Source organism: Syngnathus leptorhynchus, chromosome 18 (assembly GCF_054491065.1).
Source record: "Syngnathus leptorhynchus isolate UIUO chromosome 18, UIUO_Slep, whole genome shotgun sequence".
Taxonomy (NCBI): Eukaryota; Metazoa; Chordata; class Actinopteri; order Syngnathiformes; family Syngnathidae; genus Syngnathus; species Syngnathus leptorhynchus.
The window spans coordinates 5,084,138-5,104,637 of record NC_141212.1 but is presented as its reverse complement, the minus strand read 5'-3'; the positions used below and the strand labels follow the sequence as shown (position 1 = coordinate 5,104,637).

The 20,500-nt window shown below is 39.7% G+C and overlaps 2 protein-coding genes across 6 annotated transcripts in view; one reads left to right on the top strand and one right to left on the bottom strand.

The window, feature by feature from the left end:
* Nucleotides 1-414: 414 nt before the first annotated feature.
* LOC147042564 (toll-like receptor 5) lies at nucleotides 415-6,986 on the top strand. Its single transcript, XM_085937053.1, has 4 exons — nucleotides 415-532; nucleotides 1,127-3,409; nucleotides 3,738-3,826; nucleotides 3,903-6,986. Exons 1-4 carry the CDS (start codon nucleotides 448-450, stop codon nucleotides 4,128-4,130), a joined length of 2,685 nt encoding a protein of 894 aa, XP_085793179.1. The 5' UTR covers nucleotides 415-447; the 3' UTR covers nucleotides 4,131-6,986.
* Nucleotides 6,019-20,500, bottom strand: part of disp1 (dispatched homolog 1 (Drosophila)) — a 27,727-nt gene continuing 13,245 nt past the window's right edge. Inside the window, exons 1-11 of one of the 5 annotated variants that reach the window (XM_085937051.1) lie at nucleotides 19,690-19,837; nucleotides 19,534-19,572; nucleotides 15,297-15,994; nucleotides 12,521-12,550; nucleotides 12,095-12,218; nucleotides 11,683-11,810; nucleotides 10,754-10,848; nucleotides 10,549-10,646; nucleotides 8,879-10,468; nucleotides 8,264-8,527; nucleotides 6,019-8,118 (exon numbers count right to left, since the gene is read on the bottom strand). In XM_085937051.1, coding sequence (XP_085793177.1) covers nucleotides 6,520-8,118; nucleotides 8,264-8,527; nucleotides 8,879-10,468; nucleotides 10,549-10,646; nucleotides 10,754-10,848; nucleotides 11,683-11,810; nucleotides 12,095-12,218; nucleotides 12,521-12,550; nucleotides 15,297-15,964 — 4,596 coding nt within the window. In that variant the 5' untranslated portion in view covers nucleotides 15,965-15,994; nucleotides 19,534-19,572; nucleotides 19,690-19,837 and the 3' untranslated portion in view covers nucleotides 6,019-6,519. The other 4 variants (XM_085937048.1, XM_085937052.1, XM_085937050.1 and 1 more) reach the window with 4 other exon arrangements.

The following is a 20,500-nucleotide window of genomic DNA, read 5'->3' as shown; positions in this document are numbered from 1 at the left end:
TTCATTACACGTATAAGGATGATAATACTGTACAGTAGTAGTTGTTACAATTTTAATTGTCAAAAATCATCATTAAACTATATTTTAGGAAGAAATAGATGTGTAATAGCTCAAATTAAATTAAAGGCACAACTATGTTGACAAATAGCAATTCGATTTGGCTTCTTTTATTGGATTAAACTTAATGCAATAAAATGGTGCAGTGGAGTAATAACAGTGAGGACCTTTTGTTTGTTATCACAGAAACTCATCAGCTGATTAAGTTTTATTTGCGGAAATTATATTTGCTGGAAATTATGTCATGAAATGCCTTTTATGAGTGTAGCAAGCTGCACCAGTGAACTATTAACCAATGTAAGGCAAACAGTCTTATGCAACTTCCTTCTCTGTTATGTACCCCACTCATTGTGCTTGGGTTGACAGTAGCTGCTTTGGCTCACTTTTAATATGTGCCCCAGCAGGATAATGAACTACGGGAAGTACAACTTGTGGACCTTGGCTTTTCAGCTGATCTTCATCTGTGTTCAGGTAGGTGTCGCACACTTTGTCCAATGCCATTTTCTTTTTAAGTTTGTGGATTGTTTACTATAGTTGTATTTAGTTTTTTGTTTTTTTTTATGAATGCATGTTAGTTAACTTGGTCCTGGGTGGACAAGTGCATTTTATTGAAGACTAAATATGTCCATAATAATGAGACCCAAATTCATACATTGAATTAATTTTGAGAGCAAAGAAAAGTGTGACATGAGAAGTGACAGCAAACAACAACAGAGGTTAATGATACCAGCTCTCTTTTTTTTTTTTTTATACGGTCACTCCTTTCTTTTCTGGAAACGTAATTTTTTTCTTTGCATAGAACATGATGCCGCATTGCTCGTCACTTCGGAAGGTTAGCAACTTATAAAGCAACCTTACTAAAGGTGGATAGTCGAATTAATCACTTGTTGTTGTTTTTTTGGTAATGTAGGTAAAGTCAGACTGTCTTAATTTGCGTTTTTTTTAAATTTATTTTAGATTTTAACCATTCATCCATCTATCAATTTTCTTCCACTGATTTGGGGTCAGGTCGCGAGGGTAGTAACTTAAACTCTGTCAATTTTTGATTTTGTTTTGTTTTTACAGGTAGCCAAGTGTTACCCATCTTGTAAAATATACGGCCCAGTAGCCGCTTGTCACGGACAGAATCACCAGTGGGTGCCTGCTCTGCCTTCAAACATCACCCACCTCTACTTGGCCATGAACAAAATCAGTGAGATTAATAGCACATCGCTCCAAAATCTGGAACAACTGCTAGAATTGGATCTTGGGAAGCAGAACGCGATGCTCGTAATAAGGAATAACGCATTCCTCAGACAGACAGAGTTGGTTCGCTTAGTTCTGGGTGATAATCTTGGCCTTCAACTGGAGCCACGAGCATTTGCGGGGATGGTTAGTTTGAAATATCTTTTCATGGACCACTGCGGTTTGAAAGACTCCATATTGGCACAAAACTACTTTGAGCCGCTCTTGTCCTTAGAAGTACTTAATCTTTTCGGCAACTTACTCCGAAAAGTCACCCCTGGACTTTTTTTTCAGAATCTCTCCAATTTAATAGAGATTAACCTCATGTTGAATAAGATTGAACAACTCTGTGAAGAAGATCTCATTGGTTTCAGAGGGAAGTACTTTACACACTTTAATTTAGACTCCAATGACTTGTACAAAATGGCCGCTAGGGATTTCGACTGGGGAAGATGCGGAAACCCGTTTCGAGGAATGGCTTTCAACATTCTTGATTTATCAACCAGCGGGTTTAACGTGACTGCAACGCAACAATTTTTTAAAGCCATTCAGGGGACTCCCATTGCTCATCTTATATTCTCCGGCCATTTAGGGAAAGGTTTTTCACACGACAATCTACCAGATCCAGACAGGCACACATTTGTAGGTCTTGCAAACAGCAAAATAAATACTTTTGATTTGTCTAAAAACCGAATATTTGCCTTACAGAGAGCCGTCTTCGGTTCTCTGACCGATGCGATAATAATTGATGTCTCGCAAAACAAAATCAATCAAATTATCGACCAAGCCTTCAGTGGTGTTCAGGGAAATTTAAGATTGCTCAATTTGTCGTTTAATCTTCTAGGAGAAGTATATTCACACACGTTTAGCAGTCTGACAGATCTTAGGGTTTTGGATTTGTCTTTTAATCACATTGGAGCGTTGGGATATCACGCTTTTGAAGGTCTTCCCAAATTACGAGCATTATATATGACAGGAAACTCCCTGCGGACCTTAGGTTTCCCTGCAACGTTACCAAATCTCCAATATCTTCTTCTGGGTGACAATCGCTTGGTTAGTATATACACAATAGGTGAACTAAGCATGAATCCGATTCACGTGGATGTGACCAATAACCGATTAACAAACCTTGAGGACCTTTATCTGACTTTGACACGTTTTAAAAATCTGCAGAATTTCTTCTTTGGTGGTAATTTCATTAAGTGGTGCACGCTCGGTCAGAACATTTCAATTCCTTTTAATCATAGCTTACAAGCGCTAGATCTTCATGATAGCTCTCTGCAGTTAGTTTGGTCTCACGGGACATGCCTTGATGTATTTGATCATCTTGGAAATCTGCTTGGTCTAAATTTAAGCTTCAACTCCCTCATGAGTCTCCCAAAGGGCATTTTTCATGGTCTCAACTCAATCATTCAGCTTGACCTGTCTTCCAATGCCTTGACCTATCTTCAGCCAGATGTTTTTCCCGACAGCCTTAAAGACCTCGATCTGTCCAATAACTTCTTGGCCTACCCAGATCCAATGACTTTTGATTCCCTCCTCTTCCTCAGCCTTTCGGGAAATCGGTTTTACTGCGACTGTCAACTCGAAACCTTCCTGAAATGGATGAATGATACGAATGTAACCTTCCTCAGTCAAGAGGATTACAGATGCGAGTTTCCGGCTGTTAACTATGACCTTCCACTGCTCAACTACTCCCGGATGGTGGAACCATGTGAGGTCGATGACGAGCTAGCGGTCCAAAAACTTAAATTTGCGCTGTTCGTCTTCTCTGCTCTTCTCATTCTCACCACCATACTTTGTGGGATTGCTTACGCACGTCTCCGTGGATATATTTATATCACTTACAAAAAAATTGTCAGTCGAGTTCTCGAAGGGCCCAAAGTCCCGCCTCCACTGCAGGACGCTCAGTATGATGTCTATCTTTGCTTCAGTAACAAAGACTTCATGTGGGTAGAAGCTGCTTTACTAAAAAAACTGGACAATAAGTTCTCGGAAGAGAACATCCTGCACTGTTGTTTTGAGGCCAGAGACTTCCTGCCTGGTGAAGATCACCTCTCTAACATTAGAGATGCCATCTGGGGCAGTAGAAAAACTTTGTGTGTCGTCTCCAAAGAGTTCCTTAAAGGTAAGGACAACAGGTATTTTCTTAATCACAGGAAAGATACATGAATAATTGTTAAATTTTTGTATATTACTCGATTCAATCCAACAGAGAATTTATTTAATCCATCCATTAGAGCCTATTCCAGGCTCCTAGTTATGGATCCTTGGAATCATCCTAATTTTTGTACCAGTGACCGAATGTTATCCTGATTTCCTTCTTTCAAATTCAGTAAAATCCAGATTATCAGATGCATCTAAAAATATTAACCTGGCAGATTAGCACATGGTGAGGAACATGTTTTTCTTTCGTTTCCAAACATTTCCACATCTAATTTTATTATCCCATTCAGATGGCTGGTGCTTAGAGGCGTTTACCTTGGCTCAAGGCCGAATGCTGACTGAGCTAAAAAATGTTCTGATTATGCTGGTGGTCGGGAAGGTCAGTGCTTCTCCTTGAATATTCTCCAAGATATATATATATATATATGCCATATTCTGATGTAATCCAACAAAAGGTGGCTCACTACCAGCTGATGAAGTACAATGCAGTCCGAGCGTTCGTCCAGAGGAGAGAGTACCTGATCTGGCCAGAGGACCCTCAGGACCTAGAGTGGTTTTATGAGCGCCTCGTTTCCAACATACTCAAAGAGACTGAGGTGAAGAAATTTGACGAGGAAGCGCCAAAGCCTGACATTCCACCTGGAAACGACATTCAGCTTGAGAACATTGAAGCACGGCTGTGACCTGTCAACAAGAACATCTGAATGAAAAAGCACTCCTGCTGCGGGGATGTGGTGACAGCCTTTGTTATCCTCAATTTTTAAAAGTAAGAAAACAGATGTTACAAAGAAGCCGGAATCAATCATTGATTTTATAGCAGGTGTAATAGTAAGTACCAAAATTACTTTTTTTTAAAAAAATGATTCAAAAGTCCATTTGTATAGGTTGGTCAGGCCACAATATAATTTTGTAATATTCAAAATACAATTCCATTTTGACTGTATTGTTATATAGTAAGGAGAAATAACTTTTACTACTAAATGGGAGCTGTAAATATTTGTCGCACCACATTCTTTTTCAATCCAAAGTGAGGATGAAAAACAATAGCATTTCCCCAAAAGGACATTTTGGTTTGAGAGCGGACAGCATGGGTCACCAGGCTTTTTTTAACAACCAAGTTACTGAAAACAGGAAGCTACTGGGAAGAGGAACACTTTCATCCTGTTTCCACTATCAGGGGTGTCAAACTCGTATTTTTCACGGGCCGCATTGTAGTCATAACTTTCTTCTGTCAACCCAAATAAATGTATGAGCACCTCATATTATGTACAGTAAAAGCTACAAAACAAACTGACAACTCGTTTTCAAATCAGACGAGTAAAAACTGGTCAACCATATTAAAAGTGAAGACAATTTGCAATTCTAGTAATGACACACGTATTTGATGCACAATTTGTCTTCGCGGGCCACATAAAAGAATGTGGCGGGCCGTATCTGGCCCCCGGGCATTGAGTTTGACACCCGTGATCTAACTTGTTTTATAATTTCTTTCATTTTTAAATATATTTCTAATAACCACTACCTCGTATCCAAGGCATAAAGACATTTGGTCTCGACTGATTAAACATAAGAACACTGTTTCATCTCCATAAATCCGGTTCCTTCCGCTGTCTCTGGCGAGTTCTAATTTGAAAAGGTGAAGCAAATGTTTACCGTGTTAAACTCTGAATCACTGTGACCTCTTCACGGTTATTTAAAGCTTGCTGGAATATACAACATGCTTATGAATCTTACTGCCTGCCCCCTGGAAAAAAAAATTAAATAAGCCACGCCCCTCTCCAGGCCACAGCTAATATTTGACCTCTGTTTAAATCAATATCATCACAGAGGTGCTCGTTGTCTCGTCAGTTTTTGCGCAAGAGAAGAAGAAAAGTAGTCACGGATAAGATGGAGGCAAATGACGTGGTCCAAAAAAAGTTTGATGTGATCCTACAACGTGGGAGGTTAAACCGAGAATGTGTCAAATTGTACAAACTGTATATATACGAGAAAAAAATAATAATTCCATAGCAAGTGGTTACTGGGTGACTCTGAGATTCACTTAGCAAAAGAAAAAAAGTGTCAAGAAGTTAAAATAAACTGCTAAATTTGCCATTTCAAAGCAAGCTTTGAAAACATACCGCTGCTTGAAGTACCACATCACAAGAAAGGCAATAAACACACGAAGGGAGCTCTGATGTATCTCCCAAGTATTAAAAAAAAAAAAAAAAAACGGGACTAAAACGATCATAGCCAACTCAGCTACCGATTTCTACGGTGATCTACCGTGAAAACATCTAGACAAATCTACAATCTCCTCCAAGAGTTTTCTTTTTTATGTTGTACACACGATATTCAGGTTTCACATAAAAAAAGTTTTAAGTAAATCACCAAACCTTATTCCAAATAGAGAAGCCATTTCACTTCCTAAAGAGGAAACCAGAAAGTTAGCTTGACTTTTAAATCTAATATTGATGTGAAACCCAAATGTCTTCAGAATACAACTAAAGGAATTGAGCTTGCCGTTGCAATTTTTTCAAACGGGATTCAAGCTCACTACATTTCTCATGAAATAAATGACAACGAAAACCTATTAAAATGACTTTATGACCCGTTGGTCTATCTGTGAAGAAATCTGATCTTGTGTAAATCAAAATAAAAGTAAACTGAAACCTGACTTTGAATCCTGCCAATTACTCTGTGGCATCTTTTGATAAACAGGACAAATACGATTAAGTGGGACATTTTAATTGTACAGAACAAAATCCATTGGAGACTTTCAATGCACACAAAACAGCTGACAAGCAATATTATATTAAATAGTGTGAAATGTGATACCTAAGACGCATTTAATAGCAAATATGTGCGGGTTTTTTTTTTCTGACTGTGCAAATGTCTGCAATATATTAACACATTATTTAAAAAAAAAACAAAAAAAACATCAAGTGTTAAGATTGTTTAAAAAAAACCCAAAAAAAAAGTTTGGCTGTAGACAGAAAAACTAAAAAAAAAATCCCATGTGGGACAAATATCTTATTTAGCAAGTCAATGCTATTGTATAAAAATGTTTTTAATGGTATATATTTTTTGTTCCTAACATAAGCTTTCAGAAGAGCGACTGCCGCTTATTATAATAGGAGGCACACTTGTTTCACTTTTTGGCACATTGAACTCTGAAGCCGAGTTACACTTGACCTTCAACGCCCTGTTAAAACAATAAACTTTCTTTGGCGAGCCAGAAGACGCCCGCTCTCGTTTGGAGTTCTGCTTGTACTTTTTCACACTTGCTTTTTCTTCCTTCTGGCCAGGGATCTTACACCAAACATCTTCTTGTGTTGTGGTTTCTGTGGCATGGCTGCAAGCGCCGTCTCGTGTTTTCACTCCTTGATGTCTGTCTGTGTGAGTTAAGCTAATAATTGGGCTTGGCACTTCTGGCTGATGATTGGGCTCTTGTGCGTGATGATGCTCCGAGTCAATAAAAGAGCCAGGTTTTTGGGTGGTGTGCTGGGATCTATGTTCACCCTCTGGGCTTGGAACTTGGACGCAATATTTAAGATGGCAGCAGGGTGGGGGGGCTTGTCTGGGGTAGACGAGCCTTCCTGGACCGCAGCGGTGCAAGTGGGGAGGCGGACAGGGGACGTAGTGCTTGCAGCAATCCACGTGTGTGCAGACTTGGTCCAGTTGGCTCGGACAGGGGGATAGGAGGGGATGCGAGTCTTGGAGAGGCTGGGGGCAGGAATGGGGTGTCCATTGTGGAGGTGGCTCCCCACATGAGCAGTCTGTGTTTTGAGAATACTGGCATTGAGTGGCAACAAGGCCGTTTTCAGGATTACATCTGCCAGCCTCCATTTTACTGTTATACTGGGAATACTGGGAAGGAGGGTGGACTCCATTATGACGCCGAGTACAAACGTCCCGATCCTCTTGAGGTTTGTCTTCGGCTTTATGACTTGAAGCCAGCGGTTCTAATTCATAATGTTCCGTTTCTTCGTTTCCGCTGTTTAGCTGGTATTTCGCCAAACCGGAGCTCTTCCCTTCGGACGGAGAACCTTCGGTGAGATCTTCAGAGAAAGCTTGACACTGCAGCTTTTTGGGTAGTGGGATTTGACCACAGGTGCCTTGAGGTCCCAAACAGCGGCACATGCATTGAAAAAAGAAGGTGGCGAAGGCCCAGCTAATGCACATGATCAGCATCATGAACGTCCCCAGCTGGGTGTAGGCTAACACGGTCGAGGGCATCATCATGGCCCCCGCGACGAAGGTGGTCAAGGCAGCCATAGCAATAGCGGAACCCATGCGGCCGAGGGAGAATATCACCTTGCCTTCGCGGTCCGGTTCCGGAGCCAATCTGTAGGCTACACCGTAATGGACGGCGAAGTCCACGGAAAGTCCGACAGCCACCGAAATGGTGACCGACTCCAAGACGTTCAGCTCCCAACCGAGAAGCACCAAAGAGCCCACCGTGACAAAAATAGTCCCGGCAATGGATAGGATGGCGTATAAGCTGATGATGATGTTCCATGTGGTGAGTAGCATGACGCTGAAGGCTACAGCCACAGACAGCGCCATGGCAACCAGAGTGCCGTCGGACAGACTGTCCTGAAGATCGAAGAATTCCAGGTTGCTGACAAACCAGCCGTGGTTGAGGCCTGCCGGTGCGTGGCGCAGCTCTTCCGTTATCCAGGCGTCCACCTGGATAACCCAAAAAATAACGATTACATTCCACAAATTTAATTTAAATTGCCTTAAATTTGAATGTCCTTGGGCATTTAATATTGTGTCTAAAAGAGCAGAGGTCGCCTTTTAAGGAAATATAATAATAAAAATATTTACTGACCTCACAGTAGAACTGATGCATCTTCTCATAGGCTAGCGTGAAGAGGAAGGTGCTCTTGAACTCCAAAACAATGGCCTTGATGGTATCGTTGATGTCAAATCGAGGTCCAGGGGTCTTGCTATCCAGGTGATAGTTGGTACTGCGATCAAGCTCCATAATAGCTCGCTTAATGCACAGCTCAAATACTTCCTGCTTGTAGGGGAAAGTGGATTGACTGCAACAAGGGTAGACGGATGCCTCTTCACAGTCTTGGTTCTCCATCCACTGTTAAAAAAAATACACACATATGTATAACTAATAAAATATAATTAAAAGTTACATTCAAAACTTCAATCTTTTAAATACAGGACATTTTTGTCCAGTCCAGTTGTATTTAATTTTTTTTAATTACAATTTTAATTGAATTTACAATGATAATGCTGACAATAATTTTGATTTTTTTATGAATGAAACATTCCATTTTATATCTTAACTTGTCATGCCTGTGAATGGAAAAAAAGTGCAAGTAGTTATTTTCCTGAATTTTAAAATTCTCTTAATAGAAAAGAATGTTGAACAATTAGTCAGTGGTATTATTACACATGTCCCTAATAAACTGGCGCAAGGAAAACGGACCTGCTTGAACGTCTCAATGAAGCAGCTGGTGAAGTCCTGCTCGTCTGACTGAAAGACAAAACTCTGGTTTCGAAGCTTCTGGCAAAAATTGAGGATCCAAAGCTGAGATGCTGGACTGGCGATGTTAAAGCTGCTGTCCAGCATCAACTTTCCCTTGTTTTTGGGGTTCAGGGGGTCACCATTATCCACAGGTGTGACACCCCAGATGATGGTGATCGGCATGTGGAGGTCCTCTCCGTGATGCACTCTCTCAAACATGAACAGCTTCTTGTACTCTGCGTCGTAGCGCTCGAAAGGGTGAGAGGAACGGAACACCTGAAACTCAGCCAGCTCCAGTGAAGGAAGTTTCATCTTTGGGTTGACGCAAACAACATATGCCCCGCCCACTGTAAGTGCAAGAAACCAGAAGAGCCAAAGGTAGCGGAGCTTGATGACAATGCATGGAAGGACTTTCTCAAAGAAGATTCGAGAGGCTTCAGAGAAACTAAACAAGCATCTGCTAGCCTTTTGGCAAAGACCTGCCACAATCATTTGGATGCAGTAGCCAGTTTGCTGGTGTTGGGGCTTCGAACAGGGTAACACATTCGGTAGGTAGCGCTCATGTAACACCACCACAGCTGGAAGCCACGTCACCATGAGGATATAATTCACCAAGATGGCCGTCCCGGCGTAGACGCCAAAGCAACGGATAGCCGTGATGTTACTGACATAGTTAGCGTAAAAAGCAGCAGCGGTGGTAAAACTAGTGACGAACATAGACAAAGCGGCGTGTTGCAAAGTCACACTGACGGATTCCGCCAGCTCGGCATTAGGCTTATCAATTTTGGTGTAATTCCACACGTCGCAAAGCACAAAGGCGTCGTCCGCTCCGATTCCCACCAGGATGATGAGAGCCGTGAGGTTCATGAAGGGAAAAAACTCAAAGTTGAAAACCATGCGGTAGAGGAAATACGAGACAATGAGCGAGCTAATTATGGCTATTATTGTCATTAGCGTGATGAAAACGGATCGTGTGTACACACACATGACTAGTAGGACGATAACGATGGCTATAGCTGGGTACACCGTGTCCGTAAGTAGGTAGTCCTGAAAGAGGTCGTGTTTAATTCCAAATTCAATCCCGGTGACTGCGGTAATGCCGTCGGAGGAATTCCAGTTCTCAAAATTATCGAGGTAAATATTCATCATAGACTCTCCTTTCTCGGTCGGCGAGAAGAGCATGCTATACATGAGAACAGGCGGGGGAAATTCCAAGCTCTTCGGGCTGAGGAAGTCCTTATCAACCAGGAAGTGCATCATTTGGTAAACGGCATTATACTTGGTGCATTTCCGAGGCACGTTGCCACACTTCAGTTGATCTTTGCGTTTCAGGGCCATGTCCCAACAATCGGGCGCCAGCGTGCCATTGTGGTAGTATTTGGCGCAAGAGCGCAGAATCTTCAACGTGTGCGATACGTCACGCTCGGTAATCATTTGACAGGATGACCTATTTGTTAGGGCTGCTATGTAGTTCCCAATAGTCCAGCTGGGGCAACATGAAGCATCGTTGGTACGCTGGCAGAGACTCCAGTAATCACGATGAGAGCGTACCTATAGACAGAAGCAATAAGTTCAATTTTTTTTTTTTTTTTCTGGAAAAAATATACAATATGCATGTTCTGCATTCATACTCTCGTGTTGTCCAGATTACACATGGATTTGATGGCTTGGATATTCCACAAGTTCTTCCCCTCAGCAGATGAGAAAACCAGTCTGGAATAGCTGGAGCCTACAAGAGGTACAATATAAAGGAAAATTATATCAGACAAATAATAATTCTGATAAAGACATTATACAATCATGTATAGCAATTGGATCAATTTAAACCAACCTTACCAGGCACATCACAGAAAAACTCCTTACTGAAGTCCCACTCTGCATGGCGTTTTTCTCGATCAAAGTGGTCTTCGGGCCACTTAGGTTCTTGGTGACTAGAAAGCAACCAAAAATGATTGGATGATTGATTACAATATTATTTAATACAATTATTCCCTTCAATGCTTAAAGAAGACTTTAGAGAAGGAATTCAATATAGAAAAGTAAAAAAATCAGAACATGAAAATTAAAATGTTGCACAGAAAGTTCTTAAAAATTATTAATTGAAAAACGTATTAAAATTATAATTTAAAAAAAATATAAATAATTATTTGTAAAAATAATTTAAAACATTTAGATAATTTAAAACATTTAGATAAAAATAATAATTGTGAATATATATAGTTCAATGTAACAGAGTAAAAGTGTTTTTTAACAAAGTAAAAAATAATGCACTGCATTAAAATTGACTAATGAAATTTACCCAAGAAGTCCAAGAGTAAATGTGACACACTAAATGAAGTTAGTTCCTACCCACCTATGGGGGTGGGGGCAAGGGCACAGGGTTGACAGATATGGGATGAAGTGGGGAAGCTTGCTGACAGACATAAGCACACAATTATGTCTACAGACAGAAACATTGAAAGATCGGGAGGGTTTGATCACAAATTCCTTTTTTTGTCTGCAGGGGGATTCACAATGAACCGTCTGGCATGAGTTTGGTTCCAACCCAAAGTGCAAAGCCAAATTAAAACCTAATTTCTATTCTGTGCAAGTCTTGAATTGCTATTAAGTATGTTTGTGTCCTGCATGCAAATACACACACAAGCCAATTGACTCTGATGTGACAGACACATTTTGAATCAATCAGTTCCAGACTGAAGATGCTAATCACATTGAAAATCTGCCTTGAAAGTTTGACAATGATGTCTTGTGTTTCGTTCAGTTACTTTTTAGCCTGCTCGTCAGCATATTTGAAGGGATAGTTGGCCAGTGTCGCTTTGTAGCCAGTGTTCTTCACCATGTTGTTCCATGTGACCAATCGTTGACCGATGGCAGTTCCTCGAGGTTCAAAACCCTTTATAGAAGAAAAAAATTAAGCAATCATTGTTAATTACTATTACTAGAGTATTAGAGGAAAAAAAAAAAAAAACTAGAGCTGCTGTGTAATTTGCCATCGTATAAGGCAGCAGTACAATGATGTGCGTAATAATTTCAGTAAAATTGACACGGGTTTCCTGGCTAAGCCTCAAAATGTAAGACGAAGCAGAACAAAGTGACTAAGACGATGAACAGACAGAAGTTTAGTAAACATGTTGTAATCTGACCTTAAAATAAGCACTTTATTTGGACGATACTCACCAAAAGAGGGTCAGAGAAATCAGGGAGGTCAGGAACAAGGACACCCACCAGGGCGCACACGACAATTAGCACTGTGCACACACCAAGAACCACCACCGGCCAATCAGCTATCAGCTCCGAATAACTGAAAAATGCAAGAAGGATACTAAATTGACATCCTCCAACAAAACCAAATTCCAAATATGGACAAATATTCTTTTTGAATTAGAATTAGGATGCTTCTAGATGACTGAGAAATGATGAGATGCAGTCTGCTAAAACCAGGTACAGACAGACACAACTCCCACAAGATAACTCATGACTCAGTATTAAGGAATGACAGCAGTGATGGATGGATGACGGGAAGAAAAAAAAAAAAAAAGGGGGTGGGGGACATTTTTGCAATCCAGACCATCAACATGAGACTTTGTTTTTGGCAGGCCTTACCTTTTGGGGAATCGAAAGGGCCAAGCAGGGCTGAAAAAGAAAATGAGAAAGATAAATACCGTTTACATTTTGATGTCAAAGCGGCGGCCAATCCCCTCAAAAATATTTTAGGAGCGTTTGGAGGAGGCGAGAACTATTTATTTATGATGCCATGTGACCTTTGGCTCCCAGCAGAAGCAGTAGAACAAAGTGTGCAATGAAAACCATAAAACTATTTGTTCTGATAATATTAAACAAAATTCCCTAAGTCATTATTTTTGAATTTCTTTTTAAAGTCGAAGTCTTTTTACATGTCTAATTTTAACGACAACTATGGAACCACATCCGCAACATATACAAGTTGCTGCTTCTCAACGTTTTTAGCCGAAAAACAAAGACAATACAGTGACTGGACTACCGACTTTATCGTCTCTTCCTTTTCCTGGCTTCTGTCTTATTTTCTTTTCTCTGTGTAACTTTCACTGTTTTTCTATTTACCTGTGGGAGTCTTTCTGGATCACTGGGCTAATTAATAAGGTAAACACAGGCCTCTAGCCACTCACTCAACGCTGTGCTGACAGAGCAAAGAAACACAAAAAGTTTTTTGGGGGGGGGGGGTTGTAGTGCGTGTGCGAGTATGGCGATGTGTCAGTCCTTCGACTGTCAAACCAAAAAAATGTATGAATGACAAATATTAGTTGACACAACTAGTTTTGCAATCAAAGACCAGTCAAAAGTGTTTTAAAAAAATTAGAGATGAATGATAATAAAACCTGCTAGCAACATCTTTATTAGTGAAGACAATTTGTCATTTTAGTATTGATAAAAAGTCAATGGAGAATTTGTCTTGGCGGGCCAAACATTATTACACTGCGGGCAAGATCTGGCCCGCGGGACCTGAGTTTGACACCCGTGTCCTACAACGAATTTGGATTTATTCAAATGACTTTGGTATTGAATCAAAGCAGGGATTCTAGATCCCAAAGAAAAAAAAATAGTTTGTGTAAGATTAAATAAGATTCTTATTTCAGTTTGTACCAAAGAATCTTCAAATAATGGCAGGGAAAAAAAAAACCCACAAGGTAGTCACAACTTTCCTTTCTAAATATAGATTGAGAATAATAAATAATTTGTGGCAGTAAAGACATTGAACAAAAAAGGCAATGAACAACCAGCGAACAAGTGAAAACTAAGTACATCATCAATTATTTTGTTGGATGATTTCAAAAGCACATATTTGTAACCTTATATAATATGTCCATAAACAAAAGTCTGTGTGTTTTGGGGCCTGAAGGTAACTTACATTCCCTGTCAGACAGGTGGACAAATATTCCATAAAACAGACCTTCAAGTTTGGAGCAATTAGTGTCAGAAATAAAGCCTCCCCAGACCTGATGTGTGCTTTTCTGGAACGTTGCACATGATTAGTTTTTGAGCAAGCCATGAAATCGGCGACGTGCACCCATTTAATACGTCATTACAAGAGCAGCCGGAAAAAACATGGCCCGGTGCCAGACAAGTAATTCTTCATTGCCAACAGTTTGAAAGCCAGTCAAGAAAGAAAATCATGACTCACCAGCAAAATGTTAATATTTGCAGCTTTTAAATCACCATCGATTCTGTAATTTCAGTGGAGATTTTTTTTGTTGTCATTTTGAAATGATCGGATTACCCTGTCCAATCAAACTTCTGTAATTCCAAAATGTTGTTGCTAAAATGTTTTGGTGAGTAAGAAAATCGGTTTAACATTAAAAGAGCTTGCCACATCTGCTCCCCATTCACCATCGGAATGAGATATAGGGGTGAGGGTAGGGGTGTATTTAAGGAGGTTAAAGAAGAAAAAGTGAACATGGAATAAATGTATGATGCTTGAAAGTTGCCCACTAAGGGTTGAATGTGTGCGACGACAAAATTAAAAAAAATCCTTCCGAAGTTGCAGATGAAGGTGCTGCAGGACATTCTATTGATCCCAAATGAAGAATATTCCATGTTGAGAAATGTGAAATCAAGACTAATAATAACGCTACCATAAAAACAAGCAACCTAAGTCAATTTCCTCCCATCTTTGCAGCACTGGTAAATATAGGATTATGCAAATGATGATGCACGCCATTAAATAGTCCCAGTTTCAGATGCGGTGATGGGATGTGGTTTGAGGAAAAGTCAACTCCCTCCTCACTAAATATGGAACACTTGGAAAAAAAAAAACGGAAAGGTTTGCCAACAAATGGCTTTAATACGAGCATAGAGCTTTGACAGGGAAATGCGTGGTTACCGTGTGAGCATGTGTGGATGTGCAGTGCCTTTTCATTGAGGCCTATCTGATGACTGTTGAAACTGCCCATACTTAAAAGCCAAAAGTTGCCAAACTTAATTGCACAGGAGGGTATTTTAGGTCGCGGGTCTAGCAGGATACACTTTCAATGAACAAATTAAGCCAAAATATTGTTATAATATATATCTATATATATATATAGAGAGATATATATTATGTATATTTTTTTCAATATTATCTATATATATATTTAAATTTTTAGATTTGAATCAATTGAATAATTGATTTTAATATTTTATACCTAACAAAAAAAATTATATATATATATATATATATATATATATATATATATATATATATACATAAAAATAAATAAAAATATAAATATAAATATATATTCAAATCAATTGAATAGTTGATTCTAAAAATATTTTATATATATTGTTTTTACTCGATTGAATAATTGATTTACAGATAGATACAAGCAATAAGTAACAAAAACAAAAAACCCACAACACTTACCTAATTCCAGTTGAATGTGTTGAATTCTGGAGATGCTCCTGCCAGGGCTGGTGACTGTGATGGTGTAGACAAAGTGGAGTGGTAGGGTGTGTAAGATGAGGCCGGGGGTGTGAGTAAGTGCAAGCAGGTGGACAACCAGAGCAGGTCAGAGGGCTCCTGGCATGAGGAACCAAGCCAAGCCCATGGCCCGGGTTTGGAATCTTGCAGAGAGGGCACTCCTGCTGACCACATGGGCAGCAAAAGGAGTGCAAGCGACACTGCTGGCAGCAGAACGGCGAGGACTGGAGACAAGGGGAGGACGGGGATCGAGCGGATTTGGCTAGCGTTTGAGACTCTATGACAGCGGGGGAAGTTGCAGAGGCGGTCGGGTGGGGGAGCGTTCTGAGGGTTCCGTTCTGTTTGACAACTCCACCGTTTTGGGTTGGTCTGTTTGTTCTCTGGACGTGTGATCTTGGCTTCTTTTGCAGCTGTCTACATGCCGCATTCCTAACTGAGGTTTCTTCATCTCCTTCTGCTAAAAGGTCATCACCGTTTGAGGCAGCTGTGACAGGCTCTTGCACATTACTGTCTGGTATACTCGTATCTGAAGGTACATTTTCACTCATACAGAGAGGATGTCCTTCGCAGTTGGGGGCCAGAGGGTCATCAATCGTGTCGCTCAGGGCCATTGTCCTCTCCCAATGGGCCTGGCTAGATTACTGTCAGACAAAAAAAAAACAGAAGGGAAAGACATAAGGTGTTTGGATTCCCAAGTATTTGGGCAGTTGCATCCCTTCGTTCAAAATGCTTTAGCCTTCCCTGAACCATAAAATGAAATGTGGGAATACATAAAAGCATGACTGATTTGTGGATTGACTGTCATTTTCTGGGAGCAGATTTCAGGTGTTGCTCTGCCAGTGTTTTGTTGATTCCATAGGTGTCAAACTCAAGGCCCGGGGGCTAGATATGGCCCGTCACATCATTTTATTTGGCCCGCAAAGACAGTGCATCGATTTTAGGTGTCAATACTAAAATTACAAATTGTCTTCACTTTGCAAAAGTACAGATATCGCTAGCATTTTTTTTTATTAGCATTCATCTTTTTAAAATATTTGAACAGTTTTTACTAGTCTCTGATTTCAAAACTAGGTATTCATCAGTTTGTTGTGTAGACTAAACTGGATATAATACAAAATGTATTTTTTTTGTATTTGCAACAAAACATCCAGCTTTCATAGTGATATTAAAAGTTTGAACTGAAGGTGCATGGCGTGGAAAATTTTAGATGATTCAGACCCTAATTATAACTGTAGTGCTTTAAACAGGGCATGTCACTGCTGGATGTAACATCTTAAATAAATCTTTGCGTGTCAAAGAAAGGCACAATTATTTTTTTTTTAACCTGGCATGACCAAAAAAACAAAAAAACAGGAACGAGTTGTGGCTTACACTTACTCAGAAGGTTAAAACTGCATTGGGCTTCTTGCCTTGCAAAGCCACTCCCATGCCACTAACACATGTTGAGAGAAATATCTTGGTATCTCTTGTTCTTGTCATGGTGATTTTCCCTTTGCGATAGACCACATTTGGAAACATGTTATTAAAAAAAAAAAAAAAGCTTCGTTGTGATTTGTAATGATTTCACATGCAAAAAAGACCGAAGACCCATATGACCAGATTAAATAAATTGGTTAATAATGAAATTAGGTGGGCAAAAGGTATTTTTGTATGAAAACAACCAGACTTTGTCTTTGCTGACAAACCACAGATATCTGAAAGGCAAGATTTTTTTTTAATGATTAGATAACACCCCATAAGTATTAAGTTTGACACATTATTTCATCCACCCAGGAAATTAATGCAAAAAAAAAAAAATTTATTGGTGTCTGACCGCCGAGCAATACATCACGTTACCGTGACTTTCATGCCAGTCTCTAAACCGAGTAGTAATGGTCTATATGACAAATGCATTACATGACACCTCGACAGTGAGTGAGTACGAGGTGAAATATGAGTGTGACAGTCGATCAGGTCAGGTTAAAGAAGCGGAGAATTTCAAACTTCTGTGCCTGAGGCGAAAAAAGCTAAGGGAAACCCAGATGAAGTCATTTGTCTGGCTACAGCTGTCAAGCGCCTGTAATGACTTTAAATAAGGGCTTAGACACAGTTCAGGCGATAAATGCTCTGGATTTAAAGAATTCAGCCTGCAAGTGTAACAATTACCAGCATTGCCAAGAAGGACTAGTATGTTTTTTATTAGCACTGAGGAAAAGGAATGATCATGAATTATTTTGAAATATAGACTTGTCATTTTGAGCAGAGGAATGCTGCCTGGAGGAGTTTGCCATGGTGCATAACTTTGTGGATGTAGCTCAATGTCTCATGTTATTCTCCTTTAAAGCACAAACTAGTCAACATTGAATCAATGTCTACTGATTGCAGTGCGATTAAAATTCTATTTCACATCATGATCATAATTTTAAACAATCAATTATCTGATTATAAAGTCTGTCCTTAGTTGACAAAGATGACCTGTTCCGGTAAGGATGAGGCAGTGATTTGCGTTTTATTTTCCCCTAACGCAACAGAAAGCCAAGCCAAGACATTTGGAGCAATTCCCAAAAGTAAGTAGTTAGGTATGACGTAGCTGATGACAAAGAATCTGGTTTTCAACAAGATCTCATGTCAGGTTTTTGATTGGTTGGGAGTCCAAACGATTGAGACACCTAATGCAATGACGAGCTCAGGTAACACAAGTTAAGACGTTAGGGCTGCAAAATATATAAAAAAAATATATATAAATATTGCAATACACATATCCTGAATACATGCAATAAGATTCTTATGAAATGTAATTTTTTTATCTGAATTTTACCAGTCAGATGCAAACTTAAATGTACATCACCATACATGTTTAATATTTTTACAAATTAATTAGCCAAGAATACGTTAACATTGCTTATTTTGCCACATGAAAAATTTCAATGATTTCATTAAGTCATAAAAATTATTTTAGGAACACAATATCGATATCGTACCTGATGTCCTTTTAATTTAGGCTGCTATGCAGTAATTACCACGCCTCATGGTTAACTCCCCACTAGATACGTACATACAGCTTGACGTACTCTGACATGTCTCTAGTTGTCAGGAGAGACTATGGACATATTTGACCCCTGCAGTCGACCCCCAAAGGGTCGCCTTTTACAGCTGGGCTGTTTAACATACCAATCTGGGCAACAACACTGACACTTTTAAGTTGTTGTTGCAACTTTTGGTTCGTCCCATCAGTGGTAAACACTCTGAAAAAAAAAATTCTTGTTTTCAACACAATATTTTTGTCAGATTTAATTTAGGGATGTCTTCATCTGATATTCTGTGTCAGTATCGGCTCTTGAATCGACTTATATGTGAGTATCGGATACAACCGGATTCAGGCACAAGATCGGGGCGATCCTGTTCCTGTGTTTTTGCCGTGTTGAGGCACCTTTCGGCTGGCGTAAATCAGATTATACAGTCTAAATTGAGTTTCGCTAAGGCTTAAGAAGCAAAAGATATTTTGTTCTTTGTTATGACCCGACTCACGGTTAAAGTTTTTAAAAACAGCCCAACACTATTGTTCAATGTGTTATAAGTGCAGCAAAACATGTAATCCTTTTAATCCGTATGATTCCTTCCACACCTTAGAGTTGGAATAAAAATCAAGGGAGGGGGGTTAGGGGAGGGGGGTCAGTATTGGATCAGTACCGGAAAGAGCACGCCTTAAAAAAAAATCTCTATTGGTACATCACTAATTTAATTGAGGAGAATAGACATTTGGGAATAGTTCTTTCACTCAAACTAAAATAGTGTGCAGGGAAGTACTTCTAACACAACCACATTAAGACAAACAACTTTTAGTATAACAAAACAACAACACAAGGTTGGCCACATAACTATTCCATAGAGAAGATTTTCAGGAGAACTGTTTCCAGTTCCACAATGCAAAACAATGGAAAGCCAGATAATATACTGTACATGCTTTTTTTTTTTTAAGGGAAAAAAACTTAATGATTGTGTCACATCACCAGTCACAATCTGTCATATACACTAAAATAAAATCACATCATTCACATCATAATGTCCACAAAAGCCCGTGTGTCTATTTACGTAACATTTGGATGATTGCCCGACTAGACAGCGGCAAAAGACGCAAAAAGCAAAACCCCACGCGAATGAAACCACCACCACGACCACTATTGCTTCACGACCTACCTACTGTGTGCGGTGTCCAGACGCTCCTCGCAATACGCGGCACCTAATTGGCGACAAGAAAAAAAAGTCTTTGCATGCAGCGCAAATATCCGCAGGTTGAAGAAACAACTACAGCCCGGAAAAGACAGAAGCATGTTAGATCAGTGTGTCCACACACTACCTTTTTCCTCGGGAAGGAGTGAAGCAGGCTGGCAAGGAGGCGGTGGGCCGGGACTGCCCGGACCGCAACTCACTGATAGGACCGCTGCAGTCTCGGCTTTAACCCGATCACTGCCACGAAAGGCTTTTCAAACTGAAGGATCATTGGGGGGGGGGGGGGGGGGGGTTCTGCAATGAAATGATCCATTTTATAATAAAATATTGCATCTATGCAGCGGTGATGGTGAAATTTATTTATTTATTTTATACATTTTTGCAAATATATTTGAAAATAATCATCACATTTATTCACTGTCAGTACTGATGCACCTCTGGTAATAATTACAGCCTCAAGATCTTTTGATGCCACAGGCTTGGCAAATGATGAATGGGACAAAAAAAACAAAAAACAACCAACTACAAATTAAACACCAAAGAATCATTCCTGACCAAAGTTATGAGAGTTTTGGAATCGGCATTATAGTAACTTTTTCCACACAATAGCGCTTATAATGGTTAGAATCATGTTTTTTGTTCCCAAAAATTAAAAGCCAGACAAGTTCACTTAGTTAGTCAAACAAAAGAATCATAAAGCATGAAAACATCTTTTAATTACTCAACACTTGCAAACTACATTACAGAGTGGAATTTAATTTGGACAATTTACACTCTTCAAATCCTTAACTCATGCTGGCTACTCAAATGCACACCTCCATCTCATCTCCAGGAACCGTATACTTTTCTAAAAGAAACCTTCTGGACCATGCAAATAAATTTTTTGGGCCACAATATTTTCTCAGCGGGGGAGAAGTTTTATCACCAAGTATGCTCGG

Bases quoted from the DNA above. Each gene is read 5' to 3' on its own strand.
- LOC147042564 (XM_085937053.1), top strand. From the start codon at position 448: ATGTGCCCCAGCAGGATAATGAACTACGGGAAGTACAACTTGTGGACC. The intron at 533-1,126 runs GTGTCGCACACT...TTTTACAGGTAG, and splicing joins CTTCATCTGTGTTCAGGTAG to CCAAGTGTTACCCATCTTGT. The intron at 3,827-3,902 runs GTCAGTGCTTCT...ATCCAACAAAAG, and splicing joins TTATGCTGGTGGTCGGGAAG to GTGGCTCACTACCAGCTGAT.